General features: G+C 38.5%; 1 protein-coding gene across 4 annotated transcripts; it reads left to right on the forward strand.

Moving 5' to 3' along the window:
* The first annotated feature begins 4,330 nt into the window (after positions 1–4,330).
* gon4lb (gon-4 like b) lies at positions 4,331–21,806 on the forward strand. Of its 4 annotated transcripts, none has more exons than XM_060870294.1 (31): positions 4,331–4,429; positions 5,861–6,072; positions 6,713–6,817; positions 6,921–7,147; positions 7,283–7,357; positions 7,495–7,545; positions 7,651–7,701; positions 8,086–8,184; positions 8,305–8,427; positions 8,714–8,881; positions 9,215–9,428; positions 9,681–9,791; positions 9,935–9,975; positions 10,089–10,201; positions 12,426–12,627; positions 12,855–12,941; positions 13,453–13,627; positions 14,711–14,861; positions 15,008–15,158; positions 15,287–15,403; positions 15,638–17,833; positions 18,019–18,295; positions 18,402–18,565; positions 18,692–18,889; positions 19,143–19,286; positions 19,491–19,787; positions 19,911–20,024; positions 20,251–20,425; positions 20,506–20,800; positions 21,033–21,135; positions 21,297–21,806. In XM_060870294.1, exons 2-31 carry the CDS (start codon positions 5,868–5,870, stop codon positions 21,408–21,410), a joined length of 6,543 nt encoding a protein of 2,180 aa, XP_060726277.1. In that variant the 5' UTR covers positions 4,331–4,429; positions 5,861–5,867; the 3' UTR covers positions 21,411–21,806. The 4 variants fall into 4 exon arrangements, with proteins under 4 accessions (XP_060726277.1, XP_060726278.1, XP_060726279.1 ...); XM_060870295.1 differs by having other exon boundaries at positions 19,914–20,024; XM_060870296.1 differs by having other exon boundaries at positions 9,684–9,791.

The following is a 21,806-nucleotide window of genomic DNA, read 5'->3' on the forward strand; positions in this document are numbered from 1 at the left end:
TTGTGAAGTAACACTGTTCACTTTTAGTTGAGAATCTAAAAAAGTTAAAAAAAAAAAAAAAAAAAAGCTTTTAGTTTTTAGTCTACTTTCTCCTCAAGGTTTCTTTAGATAACACTTCTGGTATCATGTTTTAAAAAGCTTATCATTTTTTTTTCCTGACAAATTTAAGTATAGTTTCAACTAACAAAATACTTTTTAATCTGGAGAATAAAAAATGACAACATTGTAGCTCTTAATCCTAGCAGTACGATAATAAAGTTATATTTATTTTATAAGTTTGTCTTATATAATATAACATTATATAACTTCTATAATGTCTATAATAGAACACTATAGTGTTAGTAGTCATCTTATTAGTTTGTGTAACAGGCTAACAGTTTCAAAATGATGTACTTTAAATGAGATATCAGTAAATAATTGTTCTTATCTTACCGATAAAAGCTGAAAATGAAATGATTTGTGTATCTGATGCTATGGAGATAAATAATTCTCGGTGATGTCACATAGAATCATCTGTGTTCTGATTCACAGCATCACTGAGTTCTTTCATCCTTTTGTTTTTGTTTAAACTCATAATGGCTGAACTGCTGAAGGCCAACAGCTGCTGCAGTCCCAAGGAACTTTAGTCAATTCAACAAGAACAAGAACTAAAATTCTCACACTGAAGATTTAATAGAATTCAATGAAATTCAGTGAAATTTAAAGTAGTTTGTGGATATTTTTGTAAGATTTTAATCATGTATAAAGCAAAAACATTTTGGTTTACTAATGTGACAAGTTTTTATTATTATTATTATTATTATTATTATTATTATTATTATTATTATCATAATAATAATAATAATTATTATTATTATTATAATTATTATTATTATCGTTGTTATTATTATTATTATTATTATTATTATTATTATTATTATTATATAACTAATTAATAATAATTATGAAGTGTATGGATTGGCAGAGTGTTACTGCGAAAACTGATTGCATTGACCCCTGGCACCGGGCCTGGATTGGCTAATCAGGAGCAGTGGGAATCTGGGAATGCTCAAGGAGAATTGTGTTTTGAAGTGCTTAAGACTTTAGACACCACTGTAGATAACAGTACACAAAAACCAAATGTAATGGGCAAGGCAAAGGGATTCATAGAAGGCCTTTTGAAGTATGAGACAGTGCTCCCTGCTCAACTCTTCCTTCACATTTTTGAGCTTACATCCCCCTTTCAAAGGGAATGGATATCATCACAGCTCAATGTCTGGTTGTGGGGACAGAGGAGGGTCTCAGGAAGTGTGCTAGGGAAAAGTGGTAACTTGCAAGAGTAGCAAGAGTGTGAGCTTGTAGTGCAGGATCCTGCAATGCAACAGAAGGATGTCATTTGTGTTTATCTCATCCTCTCTCAGTACAATCTTCTAACTGAAGACTACCATGTGATTGGACTTGCCTACAAGTTGCTATTAACATTGTCCATCACACAAGTGGCCTGTGAGGGAAGCTTCTCAACAGTGAAATTCATAAAAACTGCTCAGGCGTTTGTTAATGTTTTAGAGTTGGCCATGTTTCCTTGAAGCTACACTTTAGATGAAAAAATTTTTAGCCATCATTAGAAAGTTATACTGTGGAAATTTTTTTTTTATTTCGTGTTTAAGGATTGGATATTTGTAAACAATTTTGCACAGAATATATATTCAGTATTCATGTTTTCATATTTGTGAAAATATTTGAAGTTTTAAAGCAGCTGTTTCTTGACTTATGCAAAAGGTAAAACAAAAGTGTTATTAGAAAGTTCAATACATTTTATTTTAATTTTATTTTTCATTTTAATTTTTTATATTTGTATTTATTTGATATTTCAAGGTTTAGATATTTATGAACACTTAGCTTACAGAAAATAGATTCGGATACTGTTAAACATTACATTGAAGAAGAATAAAGAATACTGTTATTAACTGTTCTAATAAATCTTCACTGTGAAGCAACACTTAGGCTTCTATATCAGAATCAGAATCAGAATCAGGTTTATTGGCCAAGTGTGTTGACACACACAAGGAATTTGGTTCCAGCTGTTTGTGACTCTCCAAAGTACAGATATAAATAACGCTATACTATACAAACTATACAAGACAATGCAGATGATGAGATACAATATAGACAGAATGAGCATTAAATATGAATATAGAATATGACTGATCAGTTATGTACATAAAGTGTGGGAGTGCAAATAACAATATTGTGCAATATTAAGCTTTTTATACAATATACAGCAGCAGTAGTGTGTGTAATATATACAGATGATTTGGTGACTGACAGTCCTGATAATGCAGTACTTATAGATATGAAGCAGTGAATATAATTATGGTGAGTTGTTAATCAGGGTGATTGCCTGGGTAAAGAAACTGTTCCTGTCTGGCAGTTTTAGTAAGCAAAGTTCTGTAGCACCTGCCAGAAGGGAGGAGCTGAAAGAGGTTGTGTCCAGGGTGCGAAGGGTCAGTGGTGATTTTTCCTGCCCGGTTTCTGGTTCTTGTGTCGTACAAGTCCTATGGAGTGGCCAGGGGGGCGGCAATTATTTTTTCTGCTGTTTTTACTGTGCGTTGCAGTCTGTTTCTGTCTTGTTTATTACAGGACAGAATTATTATTTGTGTTTATTAGCACTTAACTGAAAATGATGATATTTTTGAAGAATACAATGAATTACAAGGCTGTAGATAAGAGTGCAGACGTTTGCAGACATTTATATTCAGGTTTTAATTAATTTGATATAGTCAGTCGTGAATTAAAGTGGGCCGTAAACTAAATAAAGCCCTGACTGGGACTATGTGGCTCACTATTTGTCTATATTGGACATCAATTCTCTCATAAAAAAGTTTTCTCAATGCTTTAGCAGAAGTCAAGAATCTTTTATTGTCATTTCAATCATATATAGCTCTTGCAGTAAACAGTGAAATGAGACAACATTTCTCCAGGACCATTGTACTACATAAAACAAAGACAGCTAAGGACTTAGTAAGTAAGTCTTAGCCACATAAAGTGCATATGTGCAACCTGATGCAAACAGTGTGAGACAAAAGACAAGAAGACAGTGCAGGACAAAAGACAGTGCAGGACAAAGAATACAAGACAATACACAAAAGACAATACACACAAGTATTATAAATACAAAAAAGCGTAAATACTGACCAGTGTAAATACTGTATGTTCAATCAATATTCCGTGTGAGGAAATACTGGAATAGACACATTAGTATTATAACAGCAGTTAAATGAGGTATTGTAAAGTATTTGTGTAAAACAGCAATCGAATGAAATGTGAGACAGCATGTGCAAAACAGTGGGCAAAACAGCATGTAAACAGTTTGATATGATGGTGCTGTAGACATGGATGTAACTTGGAAGAGTGTGTATTTGGTGTGGGTCACAGCAGTCCATACACATCATTAGCGAGGGTATTTTCGATGGCTGGTTTGAACAAAACCTCAACACGAAACAGCTTGTCTCTGGACGGGACATTGTTCTCAATCATGACCCTGTTTTAAATGGGAGCCAACATTACAAATGATAAAGGAGTCCAAAAAGGCAAAAAAAAAACTTACAATAAACAACACCAGTCATAATCTCTCTCTCTCTCTCTCTCTCTCTCTCTCTCACACACACACACACACACACACACACACACACACACACACACGTTAACAAATGGAAATTGAACAAATTGCCAAGTTGCCTGTCTTCAAAACTTGAGAGCCCTGCCATACAGTTGATTGTGCATGTCCGTGAGTGTGTGTGTGTGTATATTTTGCTCGGTACAGTTCAGTTCAGAAGCAATTGAGAGTTCAGAGACATTGTAGGTGATCTCCATGCCAACACTGTGCACGCTAATGTAATTCATGTAAATTTGTACTCTAATGTGACCTGTGTAACCTTTCACCCATGAGCTACTTTACATGTGTTTGATCTGCTGTCCTATTGTCCTCCTATGTTTCATACAGACAGGCCTAGAACACACAAACACACACACACACACACACAACTGATGATTTAGTGATGACAATCAGTCAACAGTCCATATGTTTGGACTGGGACACACACAAGAACATTGTTATGACTATAATAATAATAATAATAATAATAATAATAATAATAATAATAATAATAATAATACATTATTTCTAACAATTAATTACTACAAGATACATTTGTAAAAAAAATGTAATTCAAATCTCCCAACCCTGATTTTGCACCACATCACCACATCACCACCTCACATGATCCAGCACATGATCCAGCACGATGGTTAGAAGTTATCCTGCAGGGGGCGGTGCTATTTATTTCAGCCACTAGTCCTCGCGGAAGGAAATCTTTGTAACACCCGCCAAACATTATTTTATTGTTGCTAGGTTTGCTAGCTTCTGATGGCTACTAATATCAGCATACGGGTAAGTAGTGTATTACTTCAATAATAAAAGTAATAAAAGGAAATTTGTTACATATTTAATATTACATATTACATTTCTTAAAAAAAAAAAAACACTTTGAGGTAGAAATTTGCTGTGTATTGTTAGCTTAGCTAGCTAGCTTTGTTTATGTTGTTTACTAATTAAGCTTTCAGTCAAAACTGGCTGCATATCAAGGAACGGGTTTGTCAACAAAACGTTTTATTTTATTTTAAAGTGCTCCAGTCCACATGCTTAAAAACATTTCCGACTAATTAGATATTTAACTTAATTGTCGTTTATTCAAAAACACAAGAATTTAGTTATTTTATCTACCGAATCACAGACTTTTACATGGACTATTAAACTTTCACCACATCCATAGCTATGTGACCATAGATTTGTTGTGTAAAGACGACGTTAATAAATATATAACATCAAAACGTCTAGAAACTGTCATACATATCATATGATCCATCACACGTGCAGGCAACTCTTATTAAAGTTTATGTAACTGTGTTCAATGTATTATCGTTAACCAGGGTTGCCAGGTCTAAACACCTCCTTGGTAAACTACATACCACAAAAAGTGGGTAAATGGAAAAGAGACATTGTCTTAATTTTCCTCTGCCTTTGCGTGTGAAAACTATATTTCTCATGCATTTCTGATGCATAATTGATCATCAACTCCACAATCACCTTGCTCTCTTAAAGTCTTTCCAAATTATTAAACAATAGAAACGTTTGTGGACTTGTCTGCATTTACCTTTTTCCTGTTGTAAAATATTACATTTAATTCGGATTATTGTAATGAAACTAGGTCTTGTCAGAGTTTTTGATGTTGTTTGTTTTTGTTTTAACTTGCCCAAACACACGACCCTGTCATTAATGGTCCAATTTGCTCTGCTTACCAAATACCTTATCAGTTGTTTTCTGTGAGTTACCTCTGGTACTCCCTTTTATATAGACATGTGTTTTAGGCTTATTGGCATGTCTGAATTGTCTAGTGTGTGTGCGCGATTGTGCCCTGTGATGAGTTGGCACTCTGTAGAGGGAGTCCCTCGCCTTTTGCCCCAGAGTCCCCTGGGATAGGACCGAGGCTCCTTGTGACCCTGGGTAGAATAAGATGTTCAGAAATGGATGGAACTTACAGTGGTTTAGATTAGATTTTTCATTAAAACACATTCCCAACCCTTGTTTTGAAGTATTCCCTGTATTTTCATTGATCTAACACAGCTGATTTAACTAATCAGCTAATTCACAACCATTCCCGAGTGCATTAAACTAGCCACAATGTATTTAAAGCATGTTGTTTATCATTGCAATGTTATTATTTTTGTCACTGCTTTAGAATCTGGGTAAATTCACCACAAGAATACATCTAGTATATTAAATGTAACAAGCACATGTTCTGTCTCTTTTCGTTACTTTTAGAAGCGAGATGAAAACGGGCCGGAAATGGAAGTCCAGCTCTCCAGAGCCTACACATGCAAAAGTTGCCAGGAGGGAGCCAAGAGCTCATGCTGAAAGCAGACTGACCTTCAGTCCAGAGAAGAGGATTTTCATTCCCAGCAAGAGAAAAGTCCCAAATACATCTTCTCCCAGAAGGAATTCATCTAGGTTTAAGTGTCATGGTCAAGAAACAGGTACCGTATGAGCACTTGAAGGACATGATTGTACTTGTTTTGATTAAGTTTACAAGATTACAGCTTGAAGTTGGGCCTATACTTCTACTTCTAGTGCAAATGAGTTAGTCCACACATGGTAAAGGCCATAAAACGTGTAATAAGGTTAATTGGTTGCACGTTAAATAGAAAACTAAAATGCAGTAATCACTGGATTATGAATTTGGAGAACATACCAAAGCCCACATGGTGTATATTTTACTCCATTCATCTGGTTAATTGGAGCATGAATATCATTAATTTAATATTTGAAAGGCTTTTCTATTCCAGTGCATGTTCTGGATTATATATTGAATAATGTTCAGAAGCAGTAAATGTCATGTATTTAATGGTTTTTTTTAAAAAAAAAAAAAAAAAAAAAAGGATGGCATTACAGATTATTAAATATTTGCCAGTAGTGACTCTCTAGAAATAAAACAAGTTGTCCTGGAGTGGTGTAGAAGTGGAGATTCATGCTTAGCATTTCTTTAGTGTATCTCAACACAATTTTTTGAATTCAACACAAAGTTGAATTATTGGTGCGATCTAAAATTCTTTTGCTGTTATCAAATTATACTGAATAATTTTAGTAATTATTTTCCTTCCTGCCTTCCCTCTCTAGGTAAAGCTGAGAGTGGGTTTGAAATGGTACAAACTTCCAGCAGTCTGGAGTCATCCCCACTTCAGTCAGAGGTGGACGCAGAGCTGGGACTGGTCATCAGACTGGGTTAGTAAATTCCTCTAATTTTTAAGACATTTTGAACTATCTTTATTCAAAAATACTAACCTATAATGAGCTATAATGAGCTTTATTTATCGATTCTGTGTAGATGAAGAGGAAACCAGTGAACCAGAACAGCTGAGAAAGAGTGGAGGAAACCCGCTAAAAGAATTGCCATCAAATGATTACAGAGCAATGGCAGATAATGAGAGAGATGCTGAAGGATCCGATCTCGATGAGGACAGTGAGGAAGAGTTCAGAAAACTGGACAGGGATTTAGCCGTCAAGTCTAAGCAGCACAACCTAACTTCAGTCCACGTGCGCAGCATCATTCATGTAGGTCCATCAGAGTCGACTTGTGCTGAACACTTTTGTTATAATGAGAATCATCTGTTTAAAGAAGCCTGTTCATGAAGAGTGAAGATGTTTATGAAGAGTAATTTCCTGTGTTTTGTGCTTGTTTATCCATAGGAAGTGATCACCAATGAGCATGTAGTAGCCATGATGAAAGCTGCTATCAGAGAGACCCAGGACATGCCCATGTTTGTATGTCATTTCACTGTTTATGACTAAAGCCCATGTAAATCCATCAGTGTTTTCAGCTTTGATATTTCCCTTATAATTATTGCAATGTAATGATCTTTTGACTTCAGAGAGTTTGTTCTTTTATTCTGTCAACACAGGAGCCCAAAATGACCCGTTCAAAGCTCAAAGAAGTTGTTGAGAAAGGGGTGGTGAGTTTGGTCTGTTGGTTGTTCTGTATTTTTGTTCATTAGTTGGCATTGCTTGTTGTAGAACCAGTGGATATTATTTGATATAACTGCTTGGCTTTCTTTCAGGGAATGCCAAATTGGAATATCTCACCTATCAAGCAGTCAAAAGAATTAAAGGTATCTTTTTTTCTTTTAGTTGTGTTAACACTTTTATGTTGTTTTTATAACATCTACAACAAGAATTAAGGATTCAGTGAAGCAAAAAGCATTTAAATCCTATTACCTCATAAGGATAAAAGTGATCCCTGGAAATCATAATGTCACAAATCATACCCAGTGGTGGTGGTGCTTTTTTTTTTTTATTGCCTGTCACATTTTCCCCTTGTGTGATTCTTTCACGGTGTCTGTGCCTTGTGTGATTCTTTCACTGTGGTGACCCTCAACACTGAATCACAGCCATTCTGATTTCCAGCATAGAATCATAACCTCCTTAACCTCCATAACATCTTATTTTGCAGCATCTTTTTTTCAAAATTAAAGCGCTGTGCATTTTCTTTTCAGCCTCCTCAGTTTGTGGACATCCTTCTTGAGGATGAGGAGGACTCTTCAGATGAAGAATATTATCCTGATGAGGACGAAGAGGACGAGACTGCAGAAGAGGTGTGCAAATCTTACTCATTTATGATTTCTTTTTCTGAGGAAACTTATAATATAAAAAAACACGTGATTTTTTTTTTTTAAAAAACACTTTTGATGCAATTAATTGTTTGTGACACACAGACTATCCTCGAGAGCGACATGGATAGCATAGCATCATCACCACGTATCAGTAGACGAGCTCGCTCTTGTACACCCCTAGAGGTCTCCGAGGTCGATGAAGAAAGAAGCAACAGTCCACAAATGGTACATACGACAGTTGCAATTCGCAATAAGATTTTAGAACATTTTTGGCCTCCACAAAAAGTGGGACAGTGGGGTTTGTGTGTGTGTGTGTGTGTGTGTGTGTGTGTGTGTGTGTGTTATTAACCATTTTTGAGTCATAACTTGGAATTCGATTTGTTGATGGGACCAAAAAAAGTATCTAAAACTTTAACAAAAATTATTTACATTTACACAGTCTAAACAAGCACACAAATGCATTCTTCATTTTTTTTTTTCATTCCTTTCTTTGTTTCTCTTTCTTTTGAAGAAGCAGAGGCACTTGAGAGTAGAAGCAGTGCCTATGGGCCCTCCTGCTCCGCCATCCCAGTCTGGTGTCCCTTCTCGGCCATTAAAGGCTCTTGATTCATTTATGGAGAAACTGCATGCTGTCGATGAAGAGCTGGATTTTAACCCCCTCAGCATTGAGCCTTACCCGGTATAAGGATTGTTGGAGAATAAGTTATTAGATTATTTATGAAGAATTAAAAAAATTGTATGCATGGCTAAAAGTATGGCTCAATTTTAAGCCTAGAACATCAGCACTTCAGCTTAGACTCTAAAGTTGTACCTTGGGGTTAGGATTAGGGTTATGCGCTTGTAGATTTTCATGCACTCAGCAAGACAAGTAGCATAATACTCACTGAACATCTTTTGACAGCCAAAGATATGATTTTTCTTTACTAATAACTTTGTTTATTTGTATCTCTACTGTCTCCCAGAGAGAGCTTTTCAATTTAAAAGAACTCAATCAGACCTCTCTCTTTCTCAGACTCTGAGTAGTGGTGAGAATGCTGAGGAAAGCCTGGTGGCAGGCCGGACACGATCCAAGCGTCCCTTGAAGGATGTCCCATTGGACCAGCTAGAAGCAGAGCTTAAGGCTCCTGACATAACACCAGACATGTATGATTGCGTCTCAGCACTGGAGGACAAAGAGTGGAGCCATTGGCTTCAGGGACTCATGACCTCACACTTGTACAATGAAGGTCAGATCTGCAACAAACGATAGAGCTGTATTTAACTAAGCATCTGGCATGGACACCTTCACACATTTGTTATTTTATGACTTCATATTTTCCTTTCTTTGAATGATCTTTTCAAATTTTGATGAAAAAATGTATTTTTGTCATATTATTGTTGTTGATCTTTAATCCCAAATGAATTTGACAACTAATGTTGAATAATTCTTGCATTAAAAAATACTTTCTGCCCTCTAACCTGTTATTGTTTCTTTTCAGAAGATGGTGATGATGATGATGATGATGATGATCCTGAATATAATTTTCTTGAAGATCTTGATGAGCCTGATTTAGAGGACTACCGCAACGACCGTGCAGTTCGCATTACTAGTGAGTTCAGTCAGGCCTTTATTCTCTTTTTTTTTTTTGTGCACTTGTAACTATGATGCCACATTTCTGTAATGTAGATGGAACAAGACAGCCAAGTTTCATGGTTTAACATATTATCATTTCTTTTCTCACTTTTCCTGCAGAGAAGGAAGTTAATGAGCTCATGGAGGAGTTATTTGAGACGGTAACACGATCGATAAGCAGCTAACAATATACACATGTTTGCAGATCTTATGATCATATAATACTTTTCATATTCCATCCCTTTGTGCTAACTGCCTTTTGTCTCACTCGTAGTTTCAGGACGAGGTGAGAGTAAATGAGGATGAAGATGCCCATGAGGAAGATGGGGAGCTGGAAAAAGTGTCCTCACAAAGCCCTGCCAAATTCAATGTTCCTCAAGCAATTCGGTACACCTTCATTTTTCCTGTCCATCACACATGTACAATCTGTTACCAAGCCAGAACTCTTTGTTCTTACACACACACATACACACACACACACACACACACACACACGTGCTGTCTGTCATCTGTCTCTCTATCTCTATAAATTTCATAGATGGTGCCTCAAGGCATGTATTCAGTAGGGCGTACTATGGTGCTACTACAGAACATGTCTGTCATTCAATTTTTTTACCCTATATTTAATTTTTTTGGAGGCAAAACTTAAAGCTTCTCCTGTTGTCAGTCAACCCTACATAATCAAAGCATAAACGCAGCTTGTGTCCATAGGATGGACTGTACAATATAGCAGGTTCCATCCAGCATCCCCGATGCTGATCAGTATTGAGTGTTTACTCACCGAAACATCTCACAATATGTTTTCAGTCTGTTTCAGCATTTGAAATGCGATCTTGAATTTTGAAGAGAAGTTGATCACTTAAGAAATGTCACACTTTAACCGAATAAACTTGCCACTCTTACTCTATATTTGAAATCACCATTTAATGTTGCTGAATGTGAGATTTTTCTCACACTGGTAATAAAATAATTTTATAATTAGTGGTGATGTGTCATGCTCTGCATATTAATTTAGGACATGACATCCAAGTCAGTGTAAGTTCAGAGAGAATTCAGTGCTACTTTACAAACTCCCTAGCAATAAGTAGCATGTTTAAAATGGTAATAACACCAGTGAGACACTGTCAAATAATTTTAATGTGGTACAGTAGTATGCAGTCTGGGACCAGGATTAAGTGTTTATGACTCTCTGCATGTTGAATAGACTCTACTGGATTTTGTACACTTTTTTTTTTAGCTAGCTAAAGTTTTGGCTGCTTCCACCGTGTGATCCCTGCAGGTTTAATTCACCTGTGTATTATGTTCTCCTGACCATCAAATACATTATACACAAGCCAGAAATATACAAAATAGACAATCAAAGGTGAACTGACTCCTTCAATGACTCACTTTCACTCAATATAACGGAGTTTAAAATACAAAAATGCAGAGAAATGCATATTCATCTGTCACTAGCTGGTCATCATGAATTCTTTTTTTTTTTTTTTTTTTTTACAATTATGTACACAACTGATTTAATCTTGTAATGCAAATGAACATCTCCATATACAGCAACAGTGCTCATTTCTACATACACACGCACAGTCCTCCCTTTGGGACGGAGCAGCAGAGACATGCTGGGTCTGTTTGGGTAGGGAGGCAGAGAAAAGTGCTCAAAGTGTCACCTGCCTTGTAGCAGAGCAAGAGCAAGGTGTCAACACTGCAGAGCTACAGTGCATATGTGCTCTAAGTTATCCCTGATGTTTATCCTCTGGTGAGTGTGTTTGTGGCAGTATGTCTCCTGTTGAAAGGCAGTGTTCAAATGAGTAAGGGATGACACAGCATTCAGTGAACAAGGAACTCCTAGTTTACATTCAGCTCTTAGGTGCCTTTTGTTGGAGAAACGTTTTAATGATTTGCTTTTTACAAGGAATATTATTCATTTCTGTATAATATGTTGCCAATAAGCGAACATGGGGGTAGTTAAACCATTTACTGGTTTAGATTACATGCACACACTTACCACTGTTCCCATAATTCTCTTTAACATAGAATGTGATACGGGGCTCCATAACTCATGATTTATCACAATTACCCTTAATCCTCAAATACTGTTTACAATTTTTAAAAAAGGATTAAAGGAGTTTTGTTATATATTTAGTTGTAATATCAAATTATAATGCGGTAGGTTATAATATCCCAGTTTATCCCAAAGGTGTCTCCTGTGGTTCCATCTGTGGCAAATGCAATTGATTGGACATGATTTAAAAAGGCACACAGCCACCATTCAAAGTGCATGTCAGACCACAAAGCTAGCCATGAAATCCAAGGAAATTTTTGTAGACCACTGTGATACGAATGAAACCCCACAGAACATCTGCAAAGATTAAAATTTGGAGCTTTAATAAATTTGCTAGATTTTTGTTTTTAAACTTGTGGTTGCTTTCATCTATAAGACAAATGTGCAAAAACTGAATGAGATCTAAAACATTCTGAATTCACTGTATGTTTTATAGCAGAAATGCTCATAAGCACAAGGAAATGTAGGAAAAACCACTGCAATGTTTCAGAGCTCACAAGTTATCTACAAAATATGGCTAAAAGGGTTAACGGTTTGTTCTCCTGTGCCCAGATTTGAGGAGCCTCTGGCCCACATGTTGACCGAGTGCAGGCGTACAGTCCGTGAGCAGCTGGACGCTCTCCAGCTGCGTCGAGAACAACAGAGCCATCCACAGTGCAATGCACTAGGGACTGCCATGATCCTCCTCTCTCCACCCTGTACCTTGATGGTGACACCTACTCAGAAACAGCAGCTACAACAGCAGGTCCAGCAGGTGAGTAAAGGGAACTTGGTATTAGGTTTACAGGAGAGAACATGCAGAATCACAGCACACAGATTTCTGACTTATTTGGTAACTACAGATCTACACCATTATTACTTCACATTGCAAATGGTTCTTTCAGAGGATTCATCCTGCTTTGTATTGATATAACCGTACATTATAATGCCTTTTTATAATCTTTTGAGTACATAGAGATTCACTGTGTGTTTGTGTTATAGCATGTCCAGTTGTTGACGCAGGTGAACATGCTGTGTAGCTCTGTGGAGGCATTACAGAGCCAGGCCACTACCACCAAACTCTTCTTGGTAAATATCAAAGATTCTTTTCTCTCCTGTGTAAGAGAAATATAAAAGAGTTGAGGGGATTTCTCTGGAGAAGAGGCTCACTACTCTCTGGGTGTTTCACTAAAAAGGTTATAGCTCTGTAGTAGCTGTCATTTCATAACTTGAGGAATATAGCCAAGATTTTCTGTCAAAACACATAGCAAAGCAGCCTAAGAACGACTAAAGTCTTTTTTTTATTTTTTTTAAAAAAGCATCAGACTCCAAATGAACTGGACCTTAATCAACACTTGCACTCCAAACCAGACCAGTGTCAGTGCAAAATAGTTTATTTTTTTATTATTTCCCTTTAAATGGTCCATATAAATCACTCCAAACCAATTATTTGTTAGCTTTGTAAATCTTGTCAAAATTATTTCTGCTCTCTACGTTGAATTACAATCTATAAAATTAAGTCCTGGAACAGTATTTACAGTATTCATCATCTGTGTTTAACAGTAATAATGCTGTACTATTTTTCTGTTCTGTGTTTTAGATGGAGTTGCAGTCATTTGCAGAACGGGCAGAGCAGATGAGGGCAGTGGTTGATCCTGGGTTTAAAAGTGCGTTTCGGGTGTGTAACTTGCATCCCTCTATGGACTTGCTGGAAGAGCTGGAAAAAACAGCCTCCCAAACCACTCCTCAGCCCAGAAGTACAAAATCGCATGCTGGTGAGATGCATTTTCTTTTTTTTCATGAACTTACCAAATAGGTCTGGGCGATAAATCGATTTTATCGATTAACTCAAATGTGTAGTTTATGTTGACCTGTTTGAATGAAAATCGGTTTTCTCTTTAACATCCATTGACGTCCACCTCTGGTAAGATATGGTATGATAAGAAGGGGGCCCGTTGGAAAGCGATCACGGATACAGTGAATTCCTGTTATACGCATCAACAAACATTATAATCTATGTTGTGTATAGCGTTAGAAATGAACATGCTTATAAGAGCGTTATGTTTTATTTCTCACGTCATGTTTGTCATGTAGACCAATTTAGCTGACAGTACTTTGTTGTTTGGGACATAAATGTAGCCATTGCTATAGCTATATATGTGTATATATATGTGTGGATATAGATAGATAGATAGATCTATCGATCTATCTATGAGGGAGAGAAAATCGATTTAAATCGTAAATCAGATCTTTTGTGAAAAAATCGGGGATTTTTATTTTAGGCCATATCGCCCAGCCCTATTACCAAATTTAAATCGTACCAAGCGTGCACACACACCTCAAAATTAGATAATTTAGAAACACTTGACTTACTGAAATATTGTTAATATTCATTGCTGATGGAATTTTAGCTGTCGATATACCATTGTTCTACTAGCATATTTTACAGAATAACAAAGGCACTTAAACAGAAACCTTTATTTTGTGAAAAACACAGTGATCAAAATTTGAGAATGCTAACCAAAAAATTAAAACAAAAATTTTTGTGCGTTGACAGCAGTGTGAGAAACTAATGTGCTGACATCATTCAAAGCAAGGGACTCTACACTTCCTACTAATTTTTGACAGTTATAATTCTCAAAATTTTTAGTTTTAGTAATCTTTATTGGCTATTTTGTAAAACAAACCAGTAGAGCAGTGGTATACAAACAGCTAATATAACTTCAAATTTTGAGTGAGGAAATTAGCAATATTTCAGAAAAGAATATGGCAATATAATGCATGTAGCTGAGGATAGATTACATCAGCAAAAGATCACTTGTCACAAACTCTGTCTGTGTTTCTCTGTCTCTCTGCAGTGCATCGCTACCCATTTCTTCCACCTCACCTGGCCTGGCTGTTTGCCACTAGGTCAGCTTTCTTGTACCCTGAGTTACTGCCCCATTGCAGCCTGGACCCTGCCCTGCAACCTCCACGCAGCAAAACTATTTATACAAAAGGAGAGGATGGGTATGCTTAAAAATGTACCCTTTACATTAAATTTACTGAAATTCTGAAGGGTATATTTTACTAATGAATGCCTAAAAAGACTATCACAAACCTATCCAATTCCTTTCTCCCTCCTTATTTTTTGTTTCGTCTGTTTCTGTCTCTAGTCTGATTGTTCTGGGGCTGAAGCACTTCAGTGAGACCGAATTCCCCTACCATTTAATGAGTCAGTATCTTCTTCAGCCTAAAAGGGTGGAGCAGCTACGTGTCCGTGTGAAAGACATGTGCACAAGTCGGACTACAGACAACATCATCAAGGTGCAAGGAATAATTTAGAGATACATCTTTTAGATTTCAAATAGAATTCATTTTGTACTTGTAATGGATTGTTGTATCTCTTCGTAAGATCTGCTACCGTTGTTAACATGACTTGTTCTTTTCTTCAGTTTTACTGTCAGCACCACACAGTTCCTCCACTACCTGTTGCATGCTGTCCAGTTGTTGCAGGCAGTGAGCGTCCACCTGTAGAGAGAGACAAGATCATCATGCCAAACTGGCTTTTGGTACTGAACTATGAAGCCTCTTTACAATAATTGCACTATACTATTGGTAGACGTTATAAGGATGATCAGTGGTGTTCTATAAAACTGTTTATTTGGGTTGTTTGGTTTTTTTGCATAACAGAAATTTGTGAATTTTGTACACAGAATTGTCTCTGCAAACGTGATAATGGACCATCATTTGAAATTTACTCAGAATAAACTGAACTGTCAAAATATTCTGTTTTCTTCCAACAGAAAAGTTTGCCATGCATACATAAAGCAGTGTTTCAGAGACAATCAGAAGAGAGGACATCATCTAATATAAGGACAAATTCACCTCCTCTTTCAACCTTTCCTGAGGGAACACAGTACCCATGGTCCCTCCCAAAAGGTTTAAATCTGCAACTGCATCCTTCAGCCAAACGTAAAACTTCTGTACGACCACACAAGCCCCGTCCGCTGCACGGTTTTGCACGTCCTGCTTCCACACCATTAGCAAAGGCTCCTTTGTGCCCTGTTGGTACAGTTAATTTATTGTCCCGAGTCCCAGCACCCCTCCCCTCTCAAGGTGTAATCCTGTTAACTCAAAGCCCCTTAATTCCAGTAAATGAGGCTCTTCCAGTTAACCAAGAAACCACAACCCCTGCTCATGGAACAGTGCCATTAAACTCTGTTGCTGCTGTTAACGTCCAGTATATCGTTCCACAGCAGGGCTGTGTTAACCCCACAGAGCCTCCTGCTAGTTTGCCCCCAGCTACAGTTCACATACCTCCAACTCTAGCCTGTAATAGGCCTATCCCTGCTAATGGGGTAGGTAAGAGCATAAACATTTTGCAGACAAAAGCAGAGGTGCCTAGAAAACAAATCATGCCTAGACAACTGCTTCCCATTCAGCCTTCCCCTTTTAGCCCAAATCAGCTGCACCATCATACCCCTGTTAGTGTGACTCCCAGCAGCACAGCACCATCTGCTAACTTTATGGATTACAGCTCACATACAGCTCCATCCATGGTCATCATCCAGCCTTCCTCCTTATTGGATACTCCTTATGTTCATCCACCAGCAGACTCACAAGGATTGGTCAAGTCCTCAAACACTCCACCCCCTCAGGATTCATTTACCCAACAGGTCAGTGGTCGCCCTTTATCAGGAACACTGTCCAGGCCACTGCATAGCCACATTGTCAAGATATCAAGCCCAGACACTAATAAGGAGCCAGTAGACAGTGAGTTTGAATTGAAGTCTAGTCCTGTGTTTTTCTCACACACCCCTTCACCTCCACTTCACATGACTGAAAGCCCCAAATCAAGCCCTAGAGTGCAAAGTGTGGGTGATCAGGAACAGTCCTTGCCCACAGTGAAGGGTAAATTTGCATGTGATGCACTAGTGTCAAATTATCAAAGCAAACCTTTGCCAGATGCTATAGTTAATAGCACAATCACTGCAAATCACGACTGTAGTTCATTACTGCTCAGTAGTAGATCTATTAGAGATAAGTCACGCACCACCAGCCCTCAAGGACTTTCTGCTCACAACGATGCATCTAATTCTCATTATATGCTACTTCAAGCAGCTTCACAGGCAGGCACACCACAATCCTTTCTACTGCCCATAACCAGTCTGATCCGAAATCAGCCTCAGTTGCATTTGGCTAAGATTGAAAGCAAAGTGCCTCAGCAAAAAATTGCACACAAGACTTTTTCTACATCAAGCATGCCAGATCATTTATCCCTCCTTACTGTTGGAATGCCTTTGGAAGGTGCTACAGGCCAAGCCCCACATCTGCCAAGGACAGAAATGGGTGATGGGAAATTGTGGAAAGAGGATATGGAGGCAGGAGCAGAGGTAGGTGGCGAAGATATGGCAAATGCTCTGTTTGCAAGCCCACTTCTTAAGCTGTCTGAGTCCTCCTGCAGATCACACTCCAGTTTGAGAAATATCAGCCATATGGACAGCAGTACAGTGACTTTAAAGAATGTGATGGAGAGCAACCCTATCATTGGAGAACAGCACAGCAGCCACTTCAGTCAAGAAAGAGGTGATTTCAAAACTAAGGCTCCTGCTGACACAAACAGGAGTAAAGGACAAATGAGCAGTACAGGTGAAGTACCAGGACTCCTCACTTTTACCTCTGGCACTGAAAACCAGAAAACTCCTGGGGGAGATGGGGGATTGAACAAGAAATACGGAGGAGGGGAGGGAGAAGGACATCCGAACGAAGAAAGTGGAGGTGAAGAGAGGGATGCAAATGATGACGGAGAGAGGGGAGGAAATGGGGATGGTGGAAGAGAGAGGCAGGGGAATGGAGGACGGGATGGACATGATGATGATAAGGATGGAGAGCGTGAAGAGGAAGAGGAGGACTTTGATGAGCTCACACAGGATGAGGATGAGGAGGAAGTGATGTCATCAGCATCTGAGGAATCTGTTCTCTCAGTGCCTGAATTGCAGGTTTGATCTGCATCGTTAAATTCTTTTAGTTGAATTGACAGAAGAAATAAAACATACATTTTCATAAAATTTATAGTGGGTAAATGATCAACAAAAATGGCTTTGGAGTGAATTCAGAACAACGATGTATGGCTAGATGAAACTCCAAGCACTTAACAAATGTCTTATTTTAATTACCTCTGCAGGAGACAATGGAGAAACTGACTTGGCTGGCATCTGAGCGGAGGTTATGTGGGGAAGGGGATTCGGAGGAGGACAACTCTCCAAACTCGCCCACCTCCCCAACTTCGCCAATCTCGCAAAACTCACAGGAAGAGAATTCAGAAGATGAGGAGGATGGAGCAATAAAAGGTGAAGACCTAGAGCCCACAGAGGGAGATGGAGGAAAACTACCTGAAGGAGATGCACCTCAGGAGGATGACCCTCCACAGATCAGTGGGAAAGGAGCAGGACGTGGTAGAGGTCTGTTCAGTGGATAAGCTTGAATTATACATTTTAATGCGAGTCATTTCTGTGTCTATGGAAAAGATTAGGGCACAGATTTATCACGATTCTTTACTTTTGGCAGGTCGTGCTCGTCCCCCACCTCGCAGTCTTAGGAAAAGCAGGCGACAGGAACGGGGCAGCAAGGATACTTCAAAACTCCTCCTGCTCTGTGATGATCACATCCTGGATAGTGATCCGATGAGGGAGAGCAAGGACATTGCTTATGCCCAGGCCTACCTCAGCAGGGTCAGGCAACTTTTAACCTTTAAACACAAACATTTAATCATCTGCAGGATAAATCCTAAATCTGTAATCAACAATATCTCAGAGTCTGAACAGAGTCTATTTCTTCTCAACCTGTTTGTTTCTCAGGTAAGGGAGGCATTGCAGGACACTCCAGGCAAGGTGGAGGAATTTTTGAGTTTGTTGTATGAGTTCGAGCAAGGAATCGAGAGCCGTAATGTTATTGAGCTCTTCCGTCAGCTCAAACCTCTGCTCAAAGACTGGCCAGAGCTGCTGAGGGACTTTGCTGCTTTTCTTCTTCCAGAGCAGGCTCTGGAGTGTGGCCTGGTATGCCATCCATTATTCACTCAGTAATTCACAAATGAATTTATTCTGTATACCATTCCAAAATAATGAAGCAAAAATGATGATTATTGAAGCATCTGTAATCACATAGCCTTTACAGAATTCATTACAGAATTACATTACAGCATTGCAGAATTCTTGTTGGTGATCAGGAATCTCACTGTAGTAACAAATGTACAGTTGAACTAAAAGCCAATGTCCGTAATATCAGATGATTACGTTTTTTAATATGTAGTTTGAGGAGCAGCAGGCCTTTGAGCGTAGCAGGAGGTTCCTAAGACAGCTGGAGATCAGTTTTGGGGAAAATCCTTCTCACTACCAGAAAATTGTGAAAGCTCTTCAGGCTGCATCTGCCCCCACCCCTGCAGGGGTAGAAGAGGTGAGCAACAATATGAGAGTGGGAGGCATATACAAATTAACCCATTTTATTCTAAGTCTAAACTTAAATTGTTCATAAAGGCCATTTAGTCCATAACTATGTTTAGCACAGAAAGTTACAAATTTTGCTGTTCTGTGCCTACTAACTAATTTGAGTTTTGTACATGTAGTCTGAATAATGGTGTGTTCATCCTTGGTGTCTCAGCTCAAAACACAGATGGCCACCCTCCTTAAAGGTCACACACACCTGCAAGGAGAGTTCTCTGCGTTCTTTGATATGCTCCGCCCACCACAAGCACGTCCAGGACAGTTTGAGGAAGCAATCTGGCCTGAGGATGGAGGGAACATGACCGAAGGGGGTGATGGATTGAGCCTGGGTAGTGGTGGGTTTGAGGAAGTCACACTCCCTGATCTGGAGGAGGAAGAAGAAACACCCAAAATTCCTCAAATAACAGGAAAGAGCAGGAAAAGAAAAGAGCTAGGTACACACAGGGACTACAAGGTCAGTAAGCTTGTGGAGAATTCTGGTGATCACACATTCATATTTGTGGTCCCAAAATCAGTCAGTTACTTTCATTTATTCATGCTGTTACTTTATAAGAGACTGTTCATGTGATGTTATCAGCAGGCTTGTAATTGGCCAGAGAAGCACTGCCCCTGCCACTGTCATTTCTCTAGTCATGATGCTAAGCATCGCAGACACAAGAGGAAAGGCTGCCCTCGCTGCCATGGCATCAAAGTGAGTCTTATTTTATCATTAAGTGTTGTTTGTTTACTAATTTAGTAGTGAATAATCTGTGCTCTGAATAGTTTGTTCTTTTGGTATTTTTATGATGTGTATCATATGTGAGTTGTGACGGTCAGTGGGATTGTGTATTGATGTGTAATTTGTCATGATGTCAGGATATTGGTTTCTAGTCAGATCATTAGCTTAGTGTGTGTTTGTGTGTGTCTCTGTTCTTTAGGCTACGGTTGACTCCAAGTCACTGAAGACTGGTGATCACTCATTCCCGACAGCAGAACCTCTACCCGAGAAGCAGGATGAAAGGGAGGAATCTGAAAAAGGAGAAGAAGAAAAGAAAGAGACAGAGACTGATGGTAAAGATGAGTCTTGTGGTGGGGCAAACAGTCTACATCATGGTATGTGCAGCTACCATTCAGTTTGTTTTACATTCAAGTAATGATCAACTGTTATTTAGAACAGTCTATCTCTCTATCAGAGCCAGAAGTCCAAGCATGGGAGTGCACTGAGGCAGACCCTTTAGCCAACCCTGAGGAAAGGGATGCTGATGAAGAGGAGGAAGAGGAGTGGAAGGAGGGGGAACAGTGTTCCTTTCCTCATACATCTACAAAGGAAGAAGAGGTTCCAACCACTGAATACTCAGACACTTTTGTTCTGTCAGAAGAGAGAGAGATGGCACAGCAGAACAGGCAGAGTCCTTCATCTGAAACACCTGTCTGTGCCAAGAACATCTCCCTTACTCCAAGTGGAGAGAAAGTTGTCCTCTGGACCAGGTCAGCAGCTATATAGACAGTGCTTTGCAGCCTCATTCAATAATTCTATACCTATATTAGCTAGGTCATTAGAACATTTACGTGGGTGGTGTTTTTTTTTTTTTTTTTTTGTTGTTTGCATATTGGTCACAAACGTTGTGTTTGAAACAATATAATGAGGTACACTAGCACCAAATTACTCTACTGTATACAGTTTAATCTCTAATTTTTGTTTTTTGGTCCCTGCTTCCAGAGAGGCAGATCGGGTCATTTTAACAGCCTGTCAGCAGCAAGGGGCCAGTCAGAGCACATTTCAATGTGTGTCAGCACAGCTTGGAAACAAAACTGCTAATGAGGTATTTCCTCACTTTTTATTTTTTAAACACAAATCCATCTCTTTAATTAGATTATTGAATAAGTACCTGAAAAGTATGTGCCAAAAAAGATGTAAAAAATAACGTCCTAAATCCTGCACTTTCTGCATACTTATTTTTGTACCATGTTCTGCGTTCTGTAGGTTTCCAAGAGGTTTCGGGACCTGATGCGTCTGTTTCATACCTCAGCTCGCCAGGCCAGCTCAGACGAGGAGGCTACTGAACAGCAGTCAGCTACTGATGAGGAGCAGGACTGACTACAACTAACAGACCAACTAAAAACACTTCAGCTGTAATTGTACAACTTTACTACAACAATCATTGGAACTCAATGAGCTATGGGTGTTGCATATTAAAGTTATGCAGATTTATTTATTAGACATTACACATTAGGGACATTTTTTTATGGCAGTCCTGAAAATGATGATCCTGAGGTTCAACAATTCAACTCATCACCAGCTAAATAATTAAGAATGGCAGCTATTTGTTCCATTAACAGTGGAAAGATTTTTTCCCCTGAACACACAGTAGACATATTGTGTATATTGTAAATATAAGGTTGGGCAAGTCCCAAATATGTACAGTATTTTTTACATAAGTAAAACATTTTTTCCTGTATGTTTGAGGTTTTGATGAAAAGAAAGTAGGAAATT

The sequence above is a fragment of the Tachysurus vachellii genome, chromosome 5, assembly GCF_030014155.1.
Source record: "Tachysurus vachellii isolate PV-2020 chromosome 5, HZAU_Pvac_v1, whole genome shotgun sequence".
NCBI lineage: Eukaryota > Metazoa > Chordata > Actinopteri > Siluriformes > Bagridae > Tachysurus > Tachysurus vachellii.

What these genes read in the sequence shown, in the direction of transcription:
- gon4lb (XM_060870294.1), top strand. Translation starts at nt 5,868, where the DNA reads ATGAAAACGGGCCGGAAATGGAAGTCCAGCTCTCCAGAGCCTACACAT. An exon ending in CTACCACCAAACTCTTCTTG is followed by an intron (nt 12,942 to 13,452) that starts GTAAATATCAAA and finishes TCTGTGTTTTAG; the next exon opens with ATGGAGTTGCAGTCATTTGC. An exon ending in CCCAGGCCTACCTCAGCAGG is followed by an intron (nt 18,566 to 18,691) that starts GTCAGGCAACTT and finishes TTTGTTTCTCAG; the next exon opens with GTAAGGGAGGCATTGCAGGA.